Source organism: Trichosurus vulpecula, chromosome 7 (assembly GCF_011100635.1).
Source record: "Trichosurus vulpecula isolate mTriVul1 chromosome 7, mTriVul1.pri, whole genome shotgun sequence".
Lineage (NCBI taxonomy): Eukaryota > Metazoa > Chordata > Mammalia > Diprotodontia > Phalangeridae > Trichosurus > Trichosurus vulpecula.
Genome location: NC_050579.1, coordinates 223,154,478 through 223,172,858, shown reverse-complemented (window position 1 = coordinate 223,172,858; position 18,381 = coordinate 223,154,478). Strand labels below are relative to the sequence as shown.

Sequence of the window (18,381 nt, the reverse complement as noted above, 5' to 3'; positions counted from 1 at the left end):
CAGCCTGACCTGTGCAATCCTAAGTGCACTCCTGTTGTTTCCAGTGGCATGGGAAGAGACTACGGGTGGACCAGCAAAAGCAAACAATCAATGCTATTTGGAAAAACAGCTTGAAAGTACATCACTGCTAATAATGGGTCAATGGTGTCATGTTTGCCATTATGCAGATAATGGTAAATAATCAAAAGTGAAGCAAAGTTACCCCATATTGGTTATGGCTATTTGTTTAGTTTGTATTCATAATAGCTATACTGATTGATTCCATGCACTTATAAAAAAAGGAAAACCTTTTATCATTCATCACATTAAATCCTTCTTTATTTAATAAATAGAAGAAAATGACATTCCTCATTATGATTCACTCTGGAGCATTTCCAAATTAACCAAAACCAAAATTACCTTGATCCCAGGAGACCCCGATATTCCTTGAATTCCAGGTTCACCTTTATTTCCCTGTTAATAGAATAGCAAGAAGGGCTGTGGTTTTTTGCCTTGTTTGTTTGTTTGTTTAAAGTTGGAGTGATAAACTTTTGTCATGCATATTAACCAAAGGTACTTAAAGATCTGTTTGAAATGATTGTTTCAAACATGAAAACACAGAAGTTGAATTGAATATTATTCAATTTGGGAGGGCTTCACATTTCTGAATCACTCTAAAATAAGGCTTTTATAATTTCCAACAATCTGTTTTCAAAACTGCTGGTTTAAAAGGGTTTTGTTTCCCTCCTCATCCAGGATTCTCTCTGCAACGACTATAGCTTGTCAACACCTCTAACCCTAAAGTGTTTCACTCAGAACTGACAATAATACTCTGAATATTGGTTCACCTAAGCAAACTACAATGGGACTATTACCTTTCTCTCTGGACATTGTGTTAGTACAAACTCAGATTGAATTAGCTTTCTCATATTCCTTATCACACTGTTCACTTATGTGGCCTAAAGCACAACTGTTGCATAACATAAAAGCCCAGTTTGATACTCTTGTCATCTAATATGGTGATTTTTCCTATTCTCTCTAAGCATATAATTTAGGCCAATACTGTCTACACTAGACACGTTAAGTCTTTCATTCTCACAAATTTGCTTTCGAGTCATATTTCTTTTCCTTTCCTAAACTTGTTTGATTACTTGAACCCATGTACATAAGTATACACTTATGAAATTTCATCTTACTAGATAGGCTCCACAATTTTAGTCTATTAGGGTTTTAATGGATCCTACTTCTATCATCAAAAATATAAGCTATTTCTCCTAATTTAGTGTTACCTGAAAAGTCACTACGCATGCCACTGATGCTTTTTTTCCAAGTAATTTCTATAAATGCTCAAAAGAGCAAGACCTACCTAGGTTTTTCAAGGGATACTTCACTAATGACCTTCCTCCAGAATAACATCAATGTTATTTTCAATATAATGAAAGGGATTCACATTTTCTTCAAATATAGCATAGAAACAGGATGACTTCACTTTGGAAGAGGAAACTCCCAAGAGAGAACACTGCCCCTACCAACAAGGAGCAGCACCTTCTCTGTTGCTTATTGAGTTATTTATCTATAGCAGAGGTGTCAAACTCTCCCAAACCACTAGCCAAACTCTCAAGCTCTGCTAAACTAGATTAATATGTAATTGGGAAATGTTTAACAAAATAAATAGAAATACAATGCATTGTACATAATGTTAAGCTGTGGTTTTCTAAGTCAATATGGGGCATTAGGTTTCTATTTGAGTTTGAAACCACCAGTCTAGAGCACAGAGAGGTAAAATCACTGGCCCAAGGTCACATATATAATATGCGTCTGGGGTAAAACTTGAACCTAGCTCTTTTTTCCAGCATGCCATATTGCCTCTTCAAATAAAAATGTATTTTCTACAATTCTTTCAGAAGATAATTTGTAATAAGATAACCTCTAGCCCATTCTAATTCATAAGTTACAGGGACCCTTTATGACAGGTAAAAGACCTAGGGGGCATAATCTAGAGATACAATAGGATAATTATATGCTTAGAGGGAACAAGACAAACTATCATATTAGATGACAAAAATATCATACCAGGCTTTTACATCGAAACAGTTTTTATGCATCATTCATGTTTTAGGCCACATGATTTGATCTCTGGTAGATAAGAACATCTATGATAAACATATGGATACACACAGAGAAAATTTAGCAAAGTACTAAGAATTCCCCTAAGTATTTGTTTCAATTTCCATACTTTCTTTCTGTTGTATTCTGTGCATTTAAAAATGTTTTAATGATGTTCTTTTATTGTTTTTGTTTTTATTACTATCCATTAACTTACCCTACCTCCCCTCAAACACAAAAGAGAAGCCCTTCCTTTTAACATATATGTATAGTCCAGCAAAGCAAATCCACACATTGACAGTGTTTGAAAATGCATGTGTCCTTCTGAATCTTTAATCTATCACATCTGTGTCAAGTGGTGACGTGTGTGTTTCATCAACTACCTTTGAACACTGATCCTTCCTGTATAATGCCTCCCTCTCAGTCACTTCCAGTGATAATTCATCCAGACATAAGTACTTTCCAAAGCTTTGTCACGGACTCTTTTCTCATCTTCCTCTGCCCTCTTACCCTTGGCGACTAGTTCCCATTAGTTCAATTATCATTTCAACATAAATGACTCCATACATGCATTGTGTATGCATACATGTATGTGTATGCATATATACTAACTGAATTAATATGTTGTACATGGCAATGCAATATAAATAATTATGTATATATAAAATATAAACATGTGTATACATATATGCATGTACATGTGTACATGTGTGTGTGCACTGACACATATGCAGACAAACACATTCTTAACTTCTGTCTTGAATTTCAGTTCTACCTTGATTGTATGCTGGATATCTCCCCTAGGATGTCCCACTGAAATCTCAATCCCAATATTTTTTTTTTAAATGGATCTCATCATTTTCTCCCATAAAGCGTACCTGCCTGATAACTTTCCTACTCATGCTGAGGGCATTACCATACTCTCAGTCATCAATATTCTTAATTTTGAAGTAAAACTTGACTCTTCCTCCATTAAGTTCATGTATCTAATACTTTGCAGTCTAGTTTGATTCTATATTTGCAATATCTCACACATTCTATCCCCTTCTCTCCACTAAGAAAGTCCAACATCCCAATTTGAGATCTAATCACCTCATTTACTATTAATAGCCTTCTAGAAGACAATGGAAAACAAGGCATCAGAAATCAGTAGGTCTAGGCCAGGGGTGGGGAACCTGCAGCCTCAAGGCCAACAAACAAATTTGTTCTGTGAAGTTTGGATTCAGTCAAAGGGCTGCACTGGAAGACCTAGAGGGCCACATGCAGCCTCGAGACTACAAGCTCCCCACCCAGGGTATAGGCTTTACCTCTCCTCCCCAAATTAGCAATGCATTCATTGTTCACACCATACAAGTCATCCCTATGCTAATGAAAAGAATCAAGACTCATTTGTTTATTATGCCTAAAGAAAATATTAGTTTATTGGTTGCCTATTCTAATTAGACCTCATTCTCTTTTTTTTTCTTCATCCAAGAGATATGACAGAATAAGTCCAATTATTCATTTCTTCATAGTTTATTTTTATGCAAAGCAAGTGCCAGGATGTATTTATGTTAAGTAGGAAAAATAAAGAAAACTCATTACCAAATATTCTGTCATAAGAGGTGTCCCCTAGACATGCAATTGTGACTTGTGCCTCATTTAAAGAAAATATCAAAATCGAAAAATCAAAATTTCTAAATGAAATTAATGAATTAATGAAATTAACTTTCATTTCAGAAAAGAGTTCTTAACTTACATTTGTAATTCATGGTAGAGTTCTCTTAAATTGTGATGTTTAAAATTTGATTCAGTTGTTAAGATATACATTTTTGAGCTGTTAAGTAGGGTCAATCCATAAAAAAGTATGCATGCCATGTGAAAAATGGGTACAATTGAGTATTAAAATTAAACGCATTTTCAAAGCACATAAAATGTTGCCTAATTCTAGAAAAGAGTAAGAAATAAACTGGCCTGCTTTTCTGGGAAAGCATGTTATTTCTTTCATTGACTTTTAAGACCATGCTGATATATTTCAGACACTGCATCAGTAATATGTGCCAGATAATCAGAGCCAATGAACCCAGGAAAGCTCCAGGGCTGGGGAGCATGTCTCCTAAAAATTGATAGGATTCAAGGGAATCGTAAGAATTAATTCATCCCTGAAAGTCAGCAACAGTTCATTTTCCTCACAGGTAGGTTCAGGACTGGTGAATTTTGATATACATTTGAACAATTCCAAACAAAGAATGTCCATCACTTGCCTTAGGCAGTTAGTTTCAAAATGTGCTTATCAAATGATTATGGCGCAACAGATAGAATGCCCAGCCTGCAATCAGGAAGACCTGAGTTTAACTCCAGCCTCAGACACTTACTAACTGTGCAACCCTGGGCAAATCACTTAACCCTGTTTCCTATGGTTCTTTATCTGTAAAAACAGTTGGAGAAGGAAATGGCAAACACTCCAATATCTTTGCCAACTCTTTGCCACAAAGAATTGGACATGGCTGAAATGACTGAACAATGTTGATTAAATATAGTTTCCTCAATTCCGACCTATATGTGCAGCTGTGCTCCCAGTCATATTGGAAAGCATTCTTACTTGACTAGATCCTATGATCAGCTTGAATAAATAAAAGAGGCTGCTACAGTGGTATTCCTGACTGTTTTTGCTTTTTTTGTATCTCCAGTCCCTGGCATGGCTCCTGGCCATAGCAAACTTTTAATAAATGATTGTTCACTGAGAGAAGAGAAGGGAAGAGGGGAGGAGAGGAAAAGAGAGGAAAGGACAGGATAGGACAGGACAGGGCAGGAAATGGAAGAAAAGAAAACCTCTTTATATTACTTATGGAAATCATTAATATCCAAGATGTCTTAGATAGTGAAGAGACAATTAAAATATTAAGCCTGGTTACATGAGATTCCATGTTTACTAAATAAATTTTAGCTTACTTTCAATCCAGGTGTTCCAGGCTGACCAGGTGATCCATCATGTCCCATTAAACCCTGCAATTTTTAAAAGTGAATTCTCTAGAAAACAACTTATGTTTCAAGCTTAATAAAATGAAAGGTTTCAATTCAAACATTTGGAGAAACCCCATCCCTTTTCTGCCCCCTAAAAGTATCTTCCAACAGAGACTAAAAGAATGATTGAAAATCTCATTTTTACTGTAGAAAAGCTGACCACTGATCAATTCCAGACTTTGATAAAAAAGTTAACTAATGATACCCATTACTTGACATAGGGAAGATTGTAAAGAAAAGGTTGTTTACATATTATTCCATCTTCCTCTTCTTGGTGATAAGAATAAGGTTGTTTCACCAGGAGAAATTCCCCTTATTTCCTCCAAGTAAAACATTATGCCAGGAAGAAAAACAAAATCTGTTTCAAGCTATATAGTAGCCATCCTTTGTATTAATTATGCCATTTAAAACAAGAAAGCTATTCAATTAAAATAATGACATTAATAGTTCCTTTGTCACAATAACACAATCCACCCCAGCTAAGTGTGTTGAGGTGCCCCTTAGGCTGTTAGAATAATAGGGGAACATAAAATTCTACTAATTGATCTCATAAAGGCACAATGTTGGGAATCACTGAAAAAGATAGTCAAAGTTTAATATTTAGTAGAAGGAACAGACCTGTGTTTTCACTGATTTAAAAATTCCTACCTCCTACTTCCACTATAGAAGGTCTGCAGTTCTTTCTCAGCAATTTAAAGTATTAAGGGGATGCCTACAGCTATGAGAGGTTCAGTGGTCACATAGCCAGTGTGAGTAAGTAGACTTGAAACCTGTTTTTGTTGGTCCCAAAGATGGCCTACTTTCCACTATATTACTCTGCCTTTCATATTTTTCTTTTTCATTATTAATTTGGCCATTGAGACAAATAATCAGGTGTGTTTCTTTTTCATTCCTTTACAGAAGAACTCAGTGAGAAATAATCCATCTTTAAAAAGGTATTCTTCTTACAATACCCACCCCCCCACACACACACTCAAAAATTGAATTGACATTTTTGGGGGGAAAAAACCTCAATATTCACTCATAAATGAAATCTACCAAAAACCACATTTTCCAGTAAGCAGAACATCTGATGCATTTTTAAGGCTTGTGAAATTAATAAAAGTCATAAAATACAAAATACGAAACCAATTAGCTTTAATGAGATACTAAATTGCAGATAAAAGAATTTGTAGGCTAAAATCAACATTTTTAGCAATAAGTTTAGGAATCTTTATAGATTCATACATTCCATATGATTTTCATTAATTTCAACATTGCAATGAATTTGTGCTTTCCATCCTTGGCAATTCCAAAAGAAATTTTCAAAAAACTTTAGCAGGGTATTGGAACTCAGTCTTCTTGATTGGCAAATCAGGAGAGGTTGGTCTAGAAGCCTTCACTATGAATGCTGTCAATCCTTGATTCCAGTGATTAGCACAGTGCCTGGCATGTAGTAGGCATTTAATAAATGTTTCTTGATTAATTGACTGAATTCAGAGAATTCCTATTTCTAATCTACCTATATAGATTGGGCTGAGAAGATTAAGTGGTTGGCCTACATTTTTCATAGGAAAAACCAAGCACAAACATAGATCATTTAAGCTTCAAGGGACTTTGGAGACAGATTTATCCAATCCCCTCATATTATAGATTGTTGGTTTGTAATGTTTGAAAGGAGAAGCAGCTCAAGGCCATTGTTAGCCAGTGATGAAGCTGAGATTAGAAGGGCGGAGCTTCTAATTCCTGTTCCAGTGATCCTTTCATCATACCTGCTTCCTAACAGCTGCCCTTTATTAAGTCTTTATGGAAACAGGCATAGTAGTTGGTTCTAACAAAGCCTTCTGGAAACTGTATTATTATCATCTGCTTATTTTCTGTCCCTTTCTCTCTCCCAACCCTCCTCCCCCTGCTGCCATGCAACAATGCCATATACTGGGTGGGTGTGTTTATATTTTTAAAATTGAAGTTAATTAAAATTAATTTTGTCCTTTGGGATAATTAGAATGTCGCACTGGAATGCCAAAACCAGGGCTGAGAATCACTGAAATTCTGTAACTGTGTCTACTCACAGGCAGACACTGTCCTATTTCACACGCAAGCCTATTATGGGATGTTAGAGTATACTTCCCACCCTTGAACTAGCTTTTTAGTCAAGCCTCAGAAGGCAGTGGCAAACACACCGATCTAGCACAGCTCATCTGCTAGTTGGTGGTTCAAAATGTCATTTGCAAAATTGGTCATTAGTTGAAGCCCTACTTCAAACTCAGTGATTCCAAGCTGTCACTCTGTTGTATTTTTTTTTCTCTGTTGTATTTTTCCCCTCTTTTACTTCTTTTTTATACTTTCATCTACTTGGTGATATAGGGGATATGACATGTCAGACATTCGGTCTGACATTGACATTCAAGTCAGACAGTCGGTTCAAAACTTGGCTGTGGTACTTATTAACTACATGACTTGGATGTCACTACATCTTTCTGGGCCTTGCTTCCCTTGGTTAAAAAAATAGAGCATTAAACTGAATGTTCTCTAAGCACCTTCTAGCTTTAAAACCTTAATCTGTTTATATAGGGTATCCCAGAAGTGTTAGTGTAGTTTTTAGCTTCATAGCTTAAAACTGAACAAAAACTTTTGGGACACCCTGTAAGTCTCCCTGATATCAAAAAGGGTCTAGGGTATCATAAATCCCAAAAGGTTAGGGATCATTCTAGGTCTTCCTACTATGTCCAATAAGGGGACAAACTTAACAAGGAAGTGGAGGTGGGGGGGGTGGCGTAGTGAGAAAAACAGAGAAGTCAAACTTTCTGAGTTTCCAAGTCAGTTTTGTTTCTACCTAAGTTCTGTCAAATATGTCATAAATTGGCTCTATTTTGTCTCTCTATATTATAAAATGCCTTTCTGTGACATTAGATATTTTAAATAAGTAGCTAAATTGTTTTCATCTTAAATTACCTATGGCATCCACCGTTACACAACGTAACACAGTAATTACTTTAAAAAATTATATCAACATACATTTAACCCAGGTGCTCCTTTCTTTCCTTGTGGTCCAGGAAGTCCAATTTCTCCCTAAAATTAAAGGTAGATCAAATTAAAAACTTCAATGAAAATAATTATTAACATTTCCCTTTTGAGGACATCTTTCCCAGTATTTTTTTTTCTTTAGAGAGGGGAAAAACGATGAAATGCCAGTTGGATGTAGATAGCTTCCATTTATTTCCAACCTGGAGTGTTTCTGCCATGGGGCTCAAGTTGTCCTCATTGGTGATTCTCTCTCCAAGTTTATTTCAGTAAAGATCAAGTAAGTCACATTTGACTTAACCCATACTGTTTGGCCATCCCCTCCACAGCAACATCAGTCCCCTTGCCATTTCTCTTCCCATGCCCATCCCCCAATTTTGGAACATGACTTAATCAACCTTTTCATTGTTTCTTGAACTCCTTCATGACTGCACTCATTCTGACTCTGTTTGGACCAACATATCTATTCCTGACGAACACTCTCTTTCATGTACTGTTTCTCCCAATTAGAATATAAGCAAACTGAAGATGTGAGATTGTCTTTTCTTTTGCATCTGTAGTCTCAACACTTTGCAGTATGATTGGCACAAAGTAAGTGCTTAATAAATGCTTTTTTGCTCACTAATTCATTCCTTTTAGTTTCTCACTGTAAAGAGCTGGGCAAAACGGAGGGCCAGAGGGAACTTGAGAAAATGTTGACAAGGGAAAACAGAGGTGAATCAACATTCCCCCCACTTTTTTTTTTTACTAAAGAAGGATGAAGTGCTAAAAATATCTTAGAGAAAGGGACAGAAAGAAATCAGGAGTGGGAAACCATTCATTAGGAAGAGGTAAGGATCTTTAGGAAAACACAAATAGACAAAGAAACACACTAAGGTATTACCTAGAAGTATCTGAAGCTAAATTTAAAAATCAATTATGTTGATAAAAATATTTAATACAGAAGTCATTTAATATCATGGAATACACACATATGTATATGTATATATATTATATATATATATATATATATATATATATATATATATATATATATATATATATATATCACATAAATACAAGAAATATATTCCTCCCCATTTATTTAAGTAGACAAGATCTTTCGAAACTAATCAATACTCACCTTTTGTCCCATTAACCCTTGGCTTCCAGGAAATCCAGGAATTCCCTAAAAAAGCAAACATTTAAAAATGTATCACCTTTTCTAGGCAATATAGTATTGTGCTGAGGGCAGTTTCAAAAGCATAATATAAATAGCAACACTTCTACCTCATGTCATAATTCTTAAAACAAAAGTCAATTTAAGAAAATTCAATTTTGCAAGAAAAGATATTATAAAAAATTAAGACCACTTAGGGTCCAGCAACCATATGTCAGTAGGCTAACCTGTGGGTCATTAAGATGCAAGCTAAATGAAAAAGAAATGTAAGCAATATCATCTCAGTTCCTTATTCAAAGTAAGATTTCTGGATCCTGTGAGCAACAAGACATTTTGTCTGATCCACATGACCTCTCGAACCTTTCTAAAACAAAAGTTTTGTACCAAAAATAAAGCGATTTAAGCTGTCTTCATGTTTTTAGGGCAACCAGAATCCAAAAGGTTTAAAAAATACCAATGAATTACAGCCTACTGATTCTGACCTCACTTGGTACCTCTTCCCCTCTCCTACTCAACCAAAAAGGCTGTACTAGCAGACCCAAAGACTCAAAACAAGCCTACAACAAAACTCATACCCACACTCCATCCTTTTCTCCCTTTTTCCAGTGCTGTGGAAACCCTAGCTCCAGGATACAGAAGTTTATTCGGGCCTCAACAGCCAGATTGACCACAGCCTTTCAGGAGCAAAATTCCACTGTGGGCTACAACCTGAGAGAAGGAATGGTGCAAAGTTCTGAACTGCCAGTGCCAGGGCAAACAGGCCTGCAAAGTTCTGAACTTCTGATTCTGGGCCAGAGAATGAAGAATATAGGGAATGGGACAGATCAGTAAGACAGGACACTGGTAGCATGTAGGAGGTTGTGCAGAATTCTACCAAGTCTGAGGGAAAGAGCACAGCATACAGGTTGGGCCATTTCTGACCACCCAGAAGTCATTTAAGGCAGAGATCTAGGCTATTGAACCATGGATTACCCAGCATGCCAGGAGGCTAAGACACTTTTAGATCTAGCCCCCAAGGAAACTACAATCAGAGGGGAAGGAGTCAGGAAGTGAGTGATACAGAAAATGGGAAGAGGCAGACTAAAAGTACCAAAGATTTCAAGATGAAGAAAACTCAAAGACTCTTGAAATAAACAGATGAATCAACAAATGGCCTCCAGATCTAGTAAATGAGTTTAGGCTTCATGAATAAATACTGCAAAATGAAAGAAAATGATCCAACACTTGATGAGACAGAAGAACCTGTGGAATTTGAAGAGAACATGGAACTATAACATAATGTTTCTGAATGATTTAAAAGAGAAGTGAGAATCATGAGAAAAAATTTATGTCCTGCACAAATAATAATAATAATAATTAGCAGAACAGAAAAAATTGAATCTGCAGTGGCAAGTTTCACCAAAGGAACAAAAGAAAGGACCATAGATCGGGAATGCAAAAACAAGTGAAGGACGACCTAGAAAAAGAAAAGCAATGAACAATAGCATTAAGAGAAAACATTCTCACTATGTAAGTAAAACACACAATTCTTTAAGACAGAAGGCATAGAGATAACCTAAGGCTCATAGGTCTCCCAAAAGAACATAACATGACAAAAAAAACAAATGCAAAAAAAAATTTAATAGCATAATGAAGAAAATAAGAGAAGAGAATTGCCCAGACCATCCAAACATAGAAAATGAAATTCCAACTGAAAGAATTTACAGGTCATCTTGGAACAAACTAAAATGATAACATTAGAAGTATATATTTACATTACAGTATATTTTAACTGTTCATAACAAATGGTGCAAGTTCATTTATGTTTAGGAGATCTAATTCATCTCATCATGCTCAAAGTACAAACTTAATAAGCTGATATGGTCTTCTATTCTATCGACCTTATCTGAAATTAACCATATAATTTGAACTAAAGCACTGTCTCCATATTGACTTGAATTGCTTATTCAAATGAAGGTACTAAACTCAATCGTTTTCACAAAATATAGTAATCTTTTTCCACAAAAAGAGGCTATTGGCAATATAAACATAGAGAACACATTTCATCTGTCTTGTAAGCAAAACAAAACAAAAAAGATATGAATTACCAATTTCAAAGGGTGACAATGTGATTGAGTATGGAAAGAGCATTAGTCCCTACTCCGCTGATCACTATATGTGTAACCTTACACAACTGACTTAACTTTTCTGGACCTCAGTTTCCTCATGTATAAAAGGAAGGAATTGGCTAGATGACTTCAAACATTGCCTTGTATGATGTAAAATTTTCAGAACCTGCAGCTTACAGTCTTGTCAATAAATGGTAGCCTATGGAACACAAGGTGAAACTTCACACATTAATTGATGGAAAAAATTATAGGGCACAATCGACTACTGATTTTACATATACACATAATGGTATAAACATAATACAAACAATGACAGTAACCTTTCTATTTGATGAACATATTTTCCTTTTATGCTGATATGCTCTGCTGTTCAAGTGATTAATACTATTTTGTATTTCTGAATTTTTAATCTAGACATATCCTGAAAATGTACTTTATAATTTACAAAATGTGTCTTTCTAAAGGAGTTTAATCGTTTTAATAATAAGTCAAGACACAAGGACTAACTATGCATCAAGCATCATGTCATTGCAAAATGATGAAATGAGCCGAAGTAAACCAAACAGTCCTAGAACTTGTAACATCACAAAAGATATCTTGCCTCCTAATACACTATTTACTCATTATTAATTTGATTTCTATAACTTGACTTCATAAGTATGATAATAAAGCTTAATATTCTTTATATCAAAACAGTCTAAAGTACAAAGGTGTATAGAATGATAGTCAGTTCTGGAACTTAAAATTATATAAAAAATTAATTCACTTTGGTAAATATTTATTGAATATTATATTACCACAGAGAGATGTAGTTTGGTACAGTGGATAGAGGGATGTCCTAGGACTAAGGAAGGGATGAGTTCAAATCCTATCTCTGACACATCCTAGCTGCTTGATGAATAGCAAGTCAATTAACCTTTCAGTGTCCTAGACAACTCTCTCTATGTATAGTTATAAAGCATTTATTAAGAAAATCCTATGTGGCATACTAGAAGGTGAAGAGGATAGAAAATAAGGCAAGGAGAATGGCTAAAAAACTTGTGATATATGAATACATTGGAAAATTATTGTGCTGTAAAAATGATGAAAGGAATGAATACAAATAAACATGTGAATGCTTATAAGAACTCATCAAAAGTGAATTGAAGAGAATCAGGACAGCATTTTATATAATAAATACAATGCTGTAAAAACATTATTTTGAAAGACAAATATTCCAAGCAATTAATACCCTACCATGACTTCACAGAATAAATGATGAAGCAGTCTACCCACTTCCTCAGAGGGGAAGAGTGACAGTTTTCAACTGTACTGAATTTACTATAAATTCAAAGTAGAGACTCATGTATCCATGTCAATCATCTTTTTGTGCTTCTGTGCAAATGGAAATGCTCATGTGTGTTGATGTTTGTCAAATTTTGGAATAATAAAAAATAAAGAAACAATTTAAGGAGGAGTTACATTGGTGGAGAAACTTACCACAATAGTTCTTTAACCTCATACAAAATACCACAGGTATGAACCAAAAAGAAAACAACAACAATATCATAGTTCTATGCTAGGTTCTGTGACAAATGTAAAAGGTATAAAAGACATCTCAAGTAGTTAATAATCAAGGTGAAGAGTTTGGGGCTTACATCCATTAAACAATTAGAGAATAAAACAACACAAGAGTACTCAAAAATATGACATAGGCAATAAAATTTATTATGAGGTAAAAACAACAAAGCACTTTTCCTTACTGTCAGATACTTTAAAATAGCAGAAGTCCATATTACTGCACCATAAGAAGTGATTAATATTATGAATTCAAAAATAACTTTTGAAGACATATAAATAAAAGGGGATATAATTATATAATGAAGAGCATGATACATCTGTTAAATTCTCCTGAAAACAAAAAAAGAAATGTCAATACATTAGGCTAAAATAAACATTTTCTTATAAGGAAGAATTGTCTGGATCCACAATAATTATTTTCTCATTATCTTCATTACCCTTTCTAGAAACCAAGTGCTAATTTTATATTCAACAGCCACTATAAACTATAAAGCTAAGAAACATGAGTCAACTTCACAACAGCTCAAGTAAGTAATTTTGCAGAGGAATGTGAAGTATAAAAATCATACTAATTCAATGGTCATTAAAGATAGAGGTACCTACCTCCATCATGAAGGTTGTCCATTAAAAATTTTAATTAAAACAGACACAACACTATGACCATGGAAGTAGTAAAAGATTTTGCAATTTCACACATTCAGACAATTGGTAAAGAGGATAAAAGATGAAAATAGTCAATGTTGGGGGAGTTCTAGAAATACAAGCAGGCAAATAGACTGTCAGTAGGGTTATCAATCAGCCTCAATACTGACTCTCCATCTCCAGACTCTAGGCATTTTCACAGGCTATTCCCCAAATCTAGAATTCTCTCCCTTCTCCTCTCTGCCTCCTGGTTTCCTGGCTTTCTCCAAGTCCTAGCCAAAAGCCTTCTTTCTATGTGAGCCTTTTCCTAGATCCTGTTTAATTCTGGTGCCTTCCCTCTGTTGGCTATATCCATTTTATTCTGTATATATGTTACTTATTCATAGTTTTCATGCTGTCTTCCTAATTAGACCATAAGCTTCTTGAGAGTAGTGACTGTCTTTTGTCTTTCCTTTTCTTCAGCACTTAGCATGGTGCTCACCACATAGTAGATGCTTAATAAGTGCTTATTGGCTGGCTGATAATTTGGAATTATGTAAGAAAGGGACTAAAATGTCTACACCCTTTGACCCATTGCTAGGCATAAACCCAACATATCAAAAATAGAAAGGTCTAATATATCCCAAAATACTCAACATTTTTTTGTAGTTGCAAAACATTGGGAACATGCCCACTGATTGGAAAAGAACTAAATTTTGGTGCATGAATGTGATGAAATTTTAATGCTCAATGATGGATATGAAGACTATAGGGAGGCATGGTAGATTAGTGTGAATTGATATAAAATGAAATAATCAGAACCAGGAAAACAACATACAGAATGATGACAACAACATAATTAGAAAGAAAGTAAAAAAGAGCAAAACTGAACACAGTTATTTATAATAACCAAGCTGAATCTTGAAAGAACTATAAAAATGCACCTCCTTCCATTCTTTGCAAGGGAGGGGCAAACTATAAATATGGAACATGACATATGATATCAGGAGCTGATTTATGGGTTGGTATTTTTGCAAAAGTGCTTTTTAAAATCGTTTTTTTTTGTCGTAAGTGATGTTTCTTTGGGTGGGACTGAGAAATAGGGTGATGCCAAAAATAATTTTAACAACTATAAACTTTCAGCGTTTATTATTTTAATAAAAGTACAATTCATATCTTTTTCTTGTACATCTACTCTGTTTACAGATTTATGACAACGTTGTCAATTTCACAGTAGTCAAAACATCATTTGAAAGTTAATGGCTTGTTTATCCAAATAATAAATCACTTACTTCTTACAGAAAAAAAAAAACATTTTCCAAATAAACTGTTTGTGACTTTATTATCAATTTGTGTGGTTATGTTTAAGCAACTAAATATTTTACAAGAGCTTTTTTTCTCTCTGGTTCTTTAGCTTCCTTTTGAGTTTGACAAAAAGAATGTTTATTGTGGAAAAAGCAATATTTGTGTCATTAGGGACTGACCTTACTTTTAAGCTGTAATTTCTTTTAGAGCCTGCTTTAACCTCTTTTTGAGTAATAATTGTGATTAAAATGAAATATTAAAATCAAGGAGGAAGAACTCACACCTTTTATTTGGACACTTGTTATGCAAAGGAAATAAATTCATGAAACTTGGAAAAGATGAAATATCACATTATGTTTTCTAATAACAGAAATACCTTATGTCTGCAATTTAGTTTGGGTTGTTTTTATTTTAATAATACAATTCACTAATTATATTAAAATTGATTTGATTTGTTGAAACATTTACATGATGGTAGGATGGTTTCAAAATTCTAATCTTGTAGCACAGTAATAGAATAGTATTATGCTACTTGGTATTAACCATATATAGTAGTATATATAGTATGGCATTAACCACCTAGGCAGGGATTGTAAAACTTATTCAAAGGGTGGTGTGACACAGGGAAAGAGCACCATCTCTGTTCCATCTTACCCATGTAACTCCAAGTAAGTCATTTTAACTTCCCTCAGTTTCCTCATCTGTATAATGAGAGAGTTAGCCCAGATGGCCACTAAGGTCTATTCCAGCTCTACATGTATGATCCATGAACTTAAGTAACAAAAAATCCTGTCTCCTTTAAGTCACATAAAATGTATTTAAATTAGAGTCTTTTGTGTCACTTAGTATTTGCTAGGAACTTGATAAAAACATGTTGAAATAAACAAAGTTACCAAAATGGAATGATCATGATTTGATTAATATTTTGGTTCTGGTCACTGAACAAGGATCTCACACGAAGAGTGTTTTTACATTCCAGTATAACTGATATACCTATGATCTTATCAACATGGATATTCCCTCCAATTATCCAACTAGACGCCTACCCACAACTTCTCTTCTAAGTGTGATTCCTCTCCATGTATCCTATTAATTCCCTACAGATGGACATGGTGACATTTTGTGTATACCAAATATCTATTTAGACTGATGCTCCATTTCTCTTGTCATATGATTAGCTCATTTCTTAGCCATGATAGTTTTGATTAATAGTTCAAAGAAATTATATTAAGTTATTTATACTCATTTTAAATGATCAAGGCTAAATTCCCTTTGTAGGGGCAATGGATAGAGTATCTGGTCTAGAGGCAGGAAGACTCATCTTCATGAGTTCAGACATATCCTCAGACACTTACTAGCTGTGTGACCCTGTACAAGTCACTTAATCCTGTTGGCCTCAGTTCTACATCTGTAAAATGACCTGGAGAAGGAAATGGCAAATCACTCCAGTTTCTTTGCTAAGAAAACTTCCAATACGGTCGCAAAGAGTTAGAGATAACTGAAACAATTAAATAACAACAACTTTAATTTAAATCCTTTGTTATGGACCCTATATTTTAAGAGAAGTTATTTAGGACCCCCCAGGAAAAGAAATTATGGAGAAATTCAAATTAGTTTGCGAATCTGTCCCACTAATTGTTCTTTTGACTATATTCCCTTTCTTTCCTTTCTCTTATCCCTCGAAGGTACCCCAGTACCTACTTTCTGACTTCAGCTGCCCAGAGCTTCTCCTTGTTATTGTTTTTGTGGTAATTCAATTTAAAAAAATTCACAACCACCACTTTTAAGTATTAAAACAGAACTTTTACATTTCCTTATTTGTTCTGAATATCATTTATATAGAAGTTTCCTAAAAGATTTGTTTTACTGAAAAAAATCAAACATGTTTACTATTTTGGAAGGCATTAAATTAAATATATATGTATATTCACATCTATATAACATCTAAAGGATTGTTTTTTTTTCTTTCAATTTGCACTAAGAGCCAATTATAGCAGGCCTCTTATGGTAAGTTCAGTAAAAGCAGAAATAACTTCCCAAAATACTAGCTGCCAGACTTAAAGAAAACCAAAACACAAGTATTTGCAGCAAATATTTAATAAGAAAATTACCAGTCTTATTGCTCCAATATTTTCTCTGGGTTAGTCCAGTGAAAGAAGAGGAAAAAGGTTGCAGTGATGGAGAGGATCTAAAGAAATGATAGATAGAATTATTGCATAGTTTTTTTTTTTTTGTGTGTGTGGCCTAAGAAGCTCAGCCTGCATGAAACTGAACCTGAAATTTTCTCATGTAAAATAATTCAAACAAAAAGTAACTCATGATCCACAGTAATTTTTCAGATGAGTAAAATTTCTTCCCATTGGAGACATCATCATTATGACACTTAAATATATTGGCAGCAGTAATAAAGATTGCATAGGAAGAAAAGTGATTTTCTAGTTATGGAGCATTGTTCAGCAACTAATATCATACATGATATGACTTTTTTTTTAAGTCAGAGACTGGCCTCGTCAAAGGTAGAACCGTTTTCCAGCAAGAAAAACATAAATGTTTAGAATGTTAAAAATGATTTATTATCACATAAGAGGCAGTGTAGGAATGAGTAGAAATGAGTTCTTTCCTTAGTTCTCTAACTTATATGATGGTGGATTAGATGATCAAATGAAAGAATGACGCTTGATAGTTTCTAGACTCTCAAGATTGTCTTACTTACAAAATGGCTTTCTTTTGTGTGTACTTGATTTGGTCTGGCTGCTTTTCTCATTTTCATCATTAGTGCCATATTTAGTTTCTCATATAATAATATAATAACACACTGGGATAGAAGATGTTAGATTCCAAATGTAGTGGTTTCACTGTCACCAGTGATGAAATAGCTTATTATAGAAACACTGGATGATCTTGTCCTATTTTTCATCTCTTTGAAAATTCATCTGAAATTCATCATGAAAATTAAAAATTTCATTCTTTTGAAAATATCAAGAATGTATAGCCTACTGAAATTATAATAGCAACTTGCCTTTAGGAGACAAATGTTATACTTCACAAAGACTCCCAAACAATATAGTAACAGAAATACAAATTGCCATCTGTACCTTGCCAGACTCTGATCACTCCACACCCCATGGAACGAAAGAAACAAATGGTTCTTTCTAACACTTGACTCATATGGGCATACAAAACTATATATTCTCCTCCCATAAAGATTAGGTCAAGACACTAAATGCCTTGGCTACTATTCAACAAAAGACTTTAACTATTCATGAAAGAAATATAGGCTAGCATTCAAACACCAGTATTAAAAATTATTCAATCCCTGTTCCTTGTGTATGACTCACTCCTATGACCTTCACAGAGTGAATTCAGCCTCAATGTTTATGTCTGCCTAAGTCACTAGTGCACAGAATATTGCTCATACTTTGCTCACATTCTCACTGTGGGACAAAGCCCAAAGTATTTCCTAAGAAATCACAATACTGTACTTTAAATGTGTCTTCTTTTTCAGAAGCTCTAAGAACTTGCAGTTTCATTAAGTGG

At 34.4% G+C, this 18,381-nt stretch overlaps 1 protein-coding gene across 1 annotated transcript in view; it reads right to left on the bottom strand.

Moving 5' to 3' along the window:
- COL21A1 (collagen type XXI alpha 1 chain) overlaps positions 1–18,381 on the bottom strand; it is a 244,132-nt gene that overhangs the window by 26,269 nt on the left and 199,482 nt on the right. Inside the window, exons 18-21 of the mRNA XM_036765998.1 lie at positions 9,215–9,259; positions 8,086–8,139; positions 5,017–5,070; positions 400–453 (exon numbers count right to left, since the gene is read on the bottom strand). Coding sequence (XP_036621893.1) covers positions 400–453; positions 5,017–5,070; positions 8,086–8,139; positions 9,215–9,259 — 207 coding nt within the window. The remainder of the gene's footprint in view (positions 1–399; positions 454–5,016; positions 5,071–8,085; positions 8,140–9,214; positions 9,260–18,381) is intronic.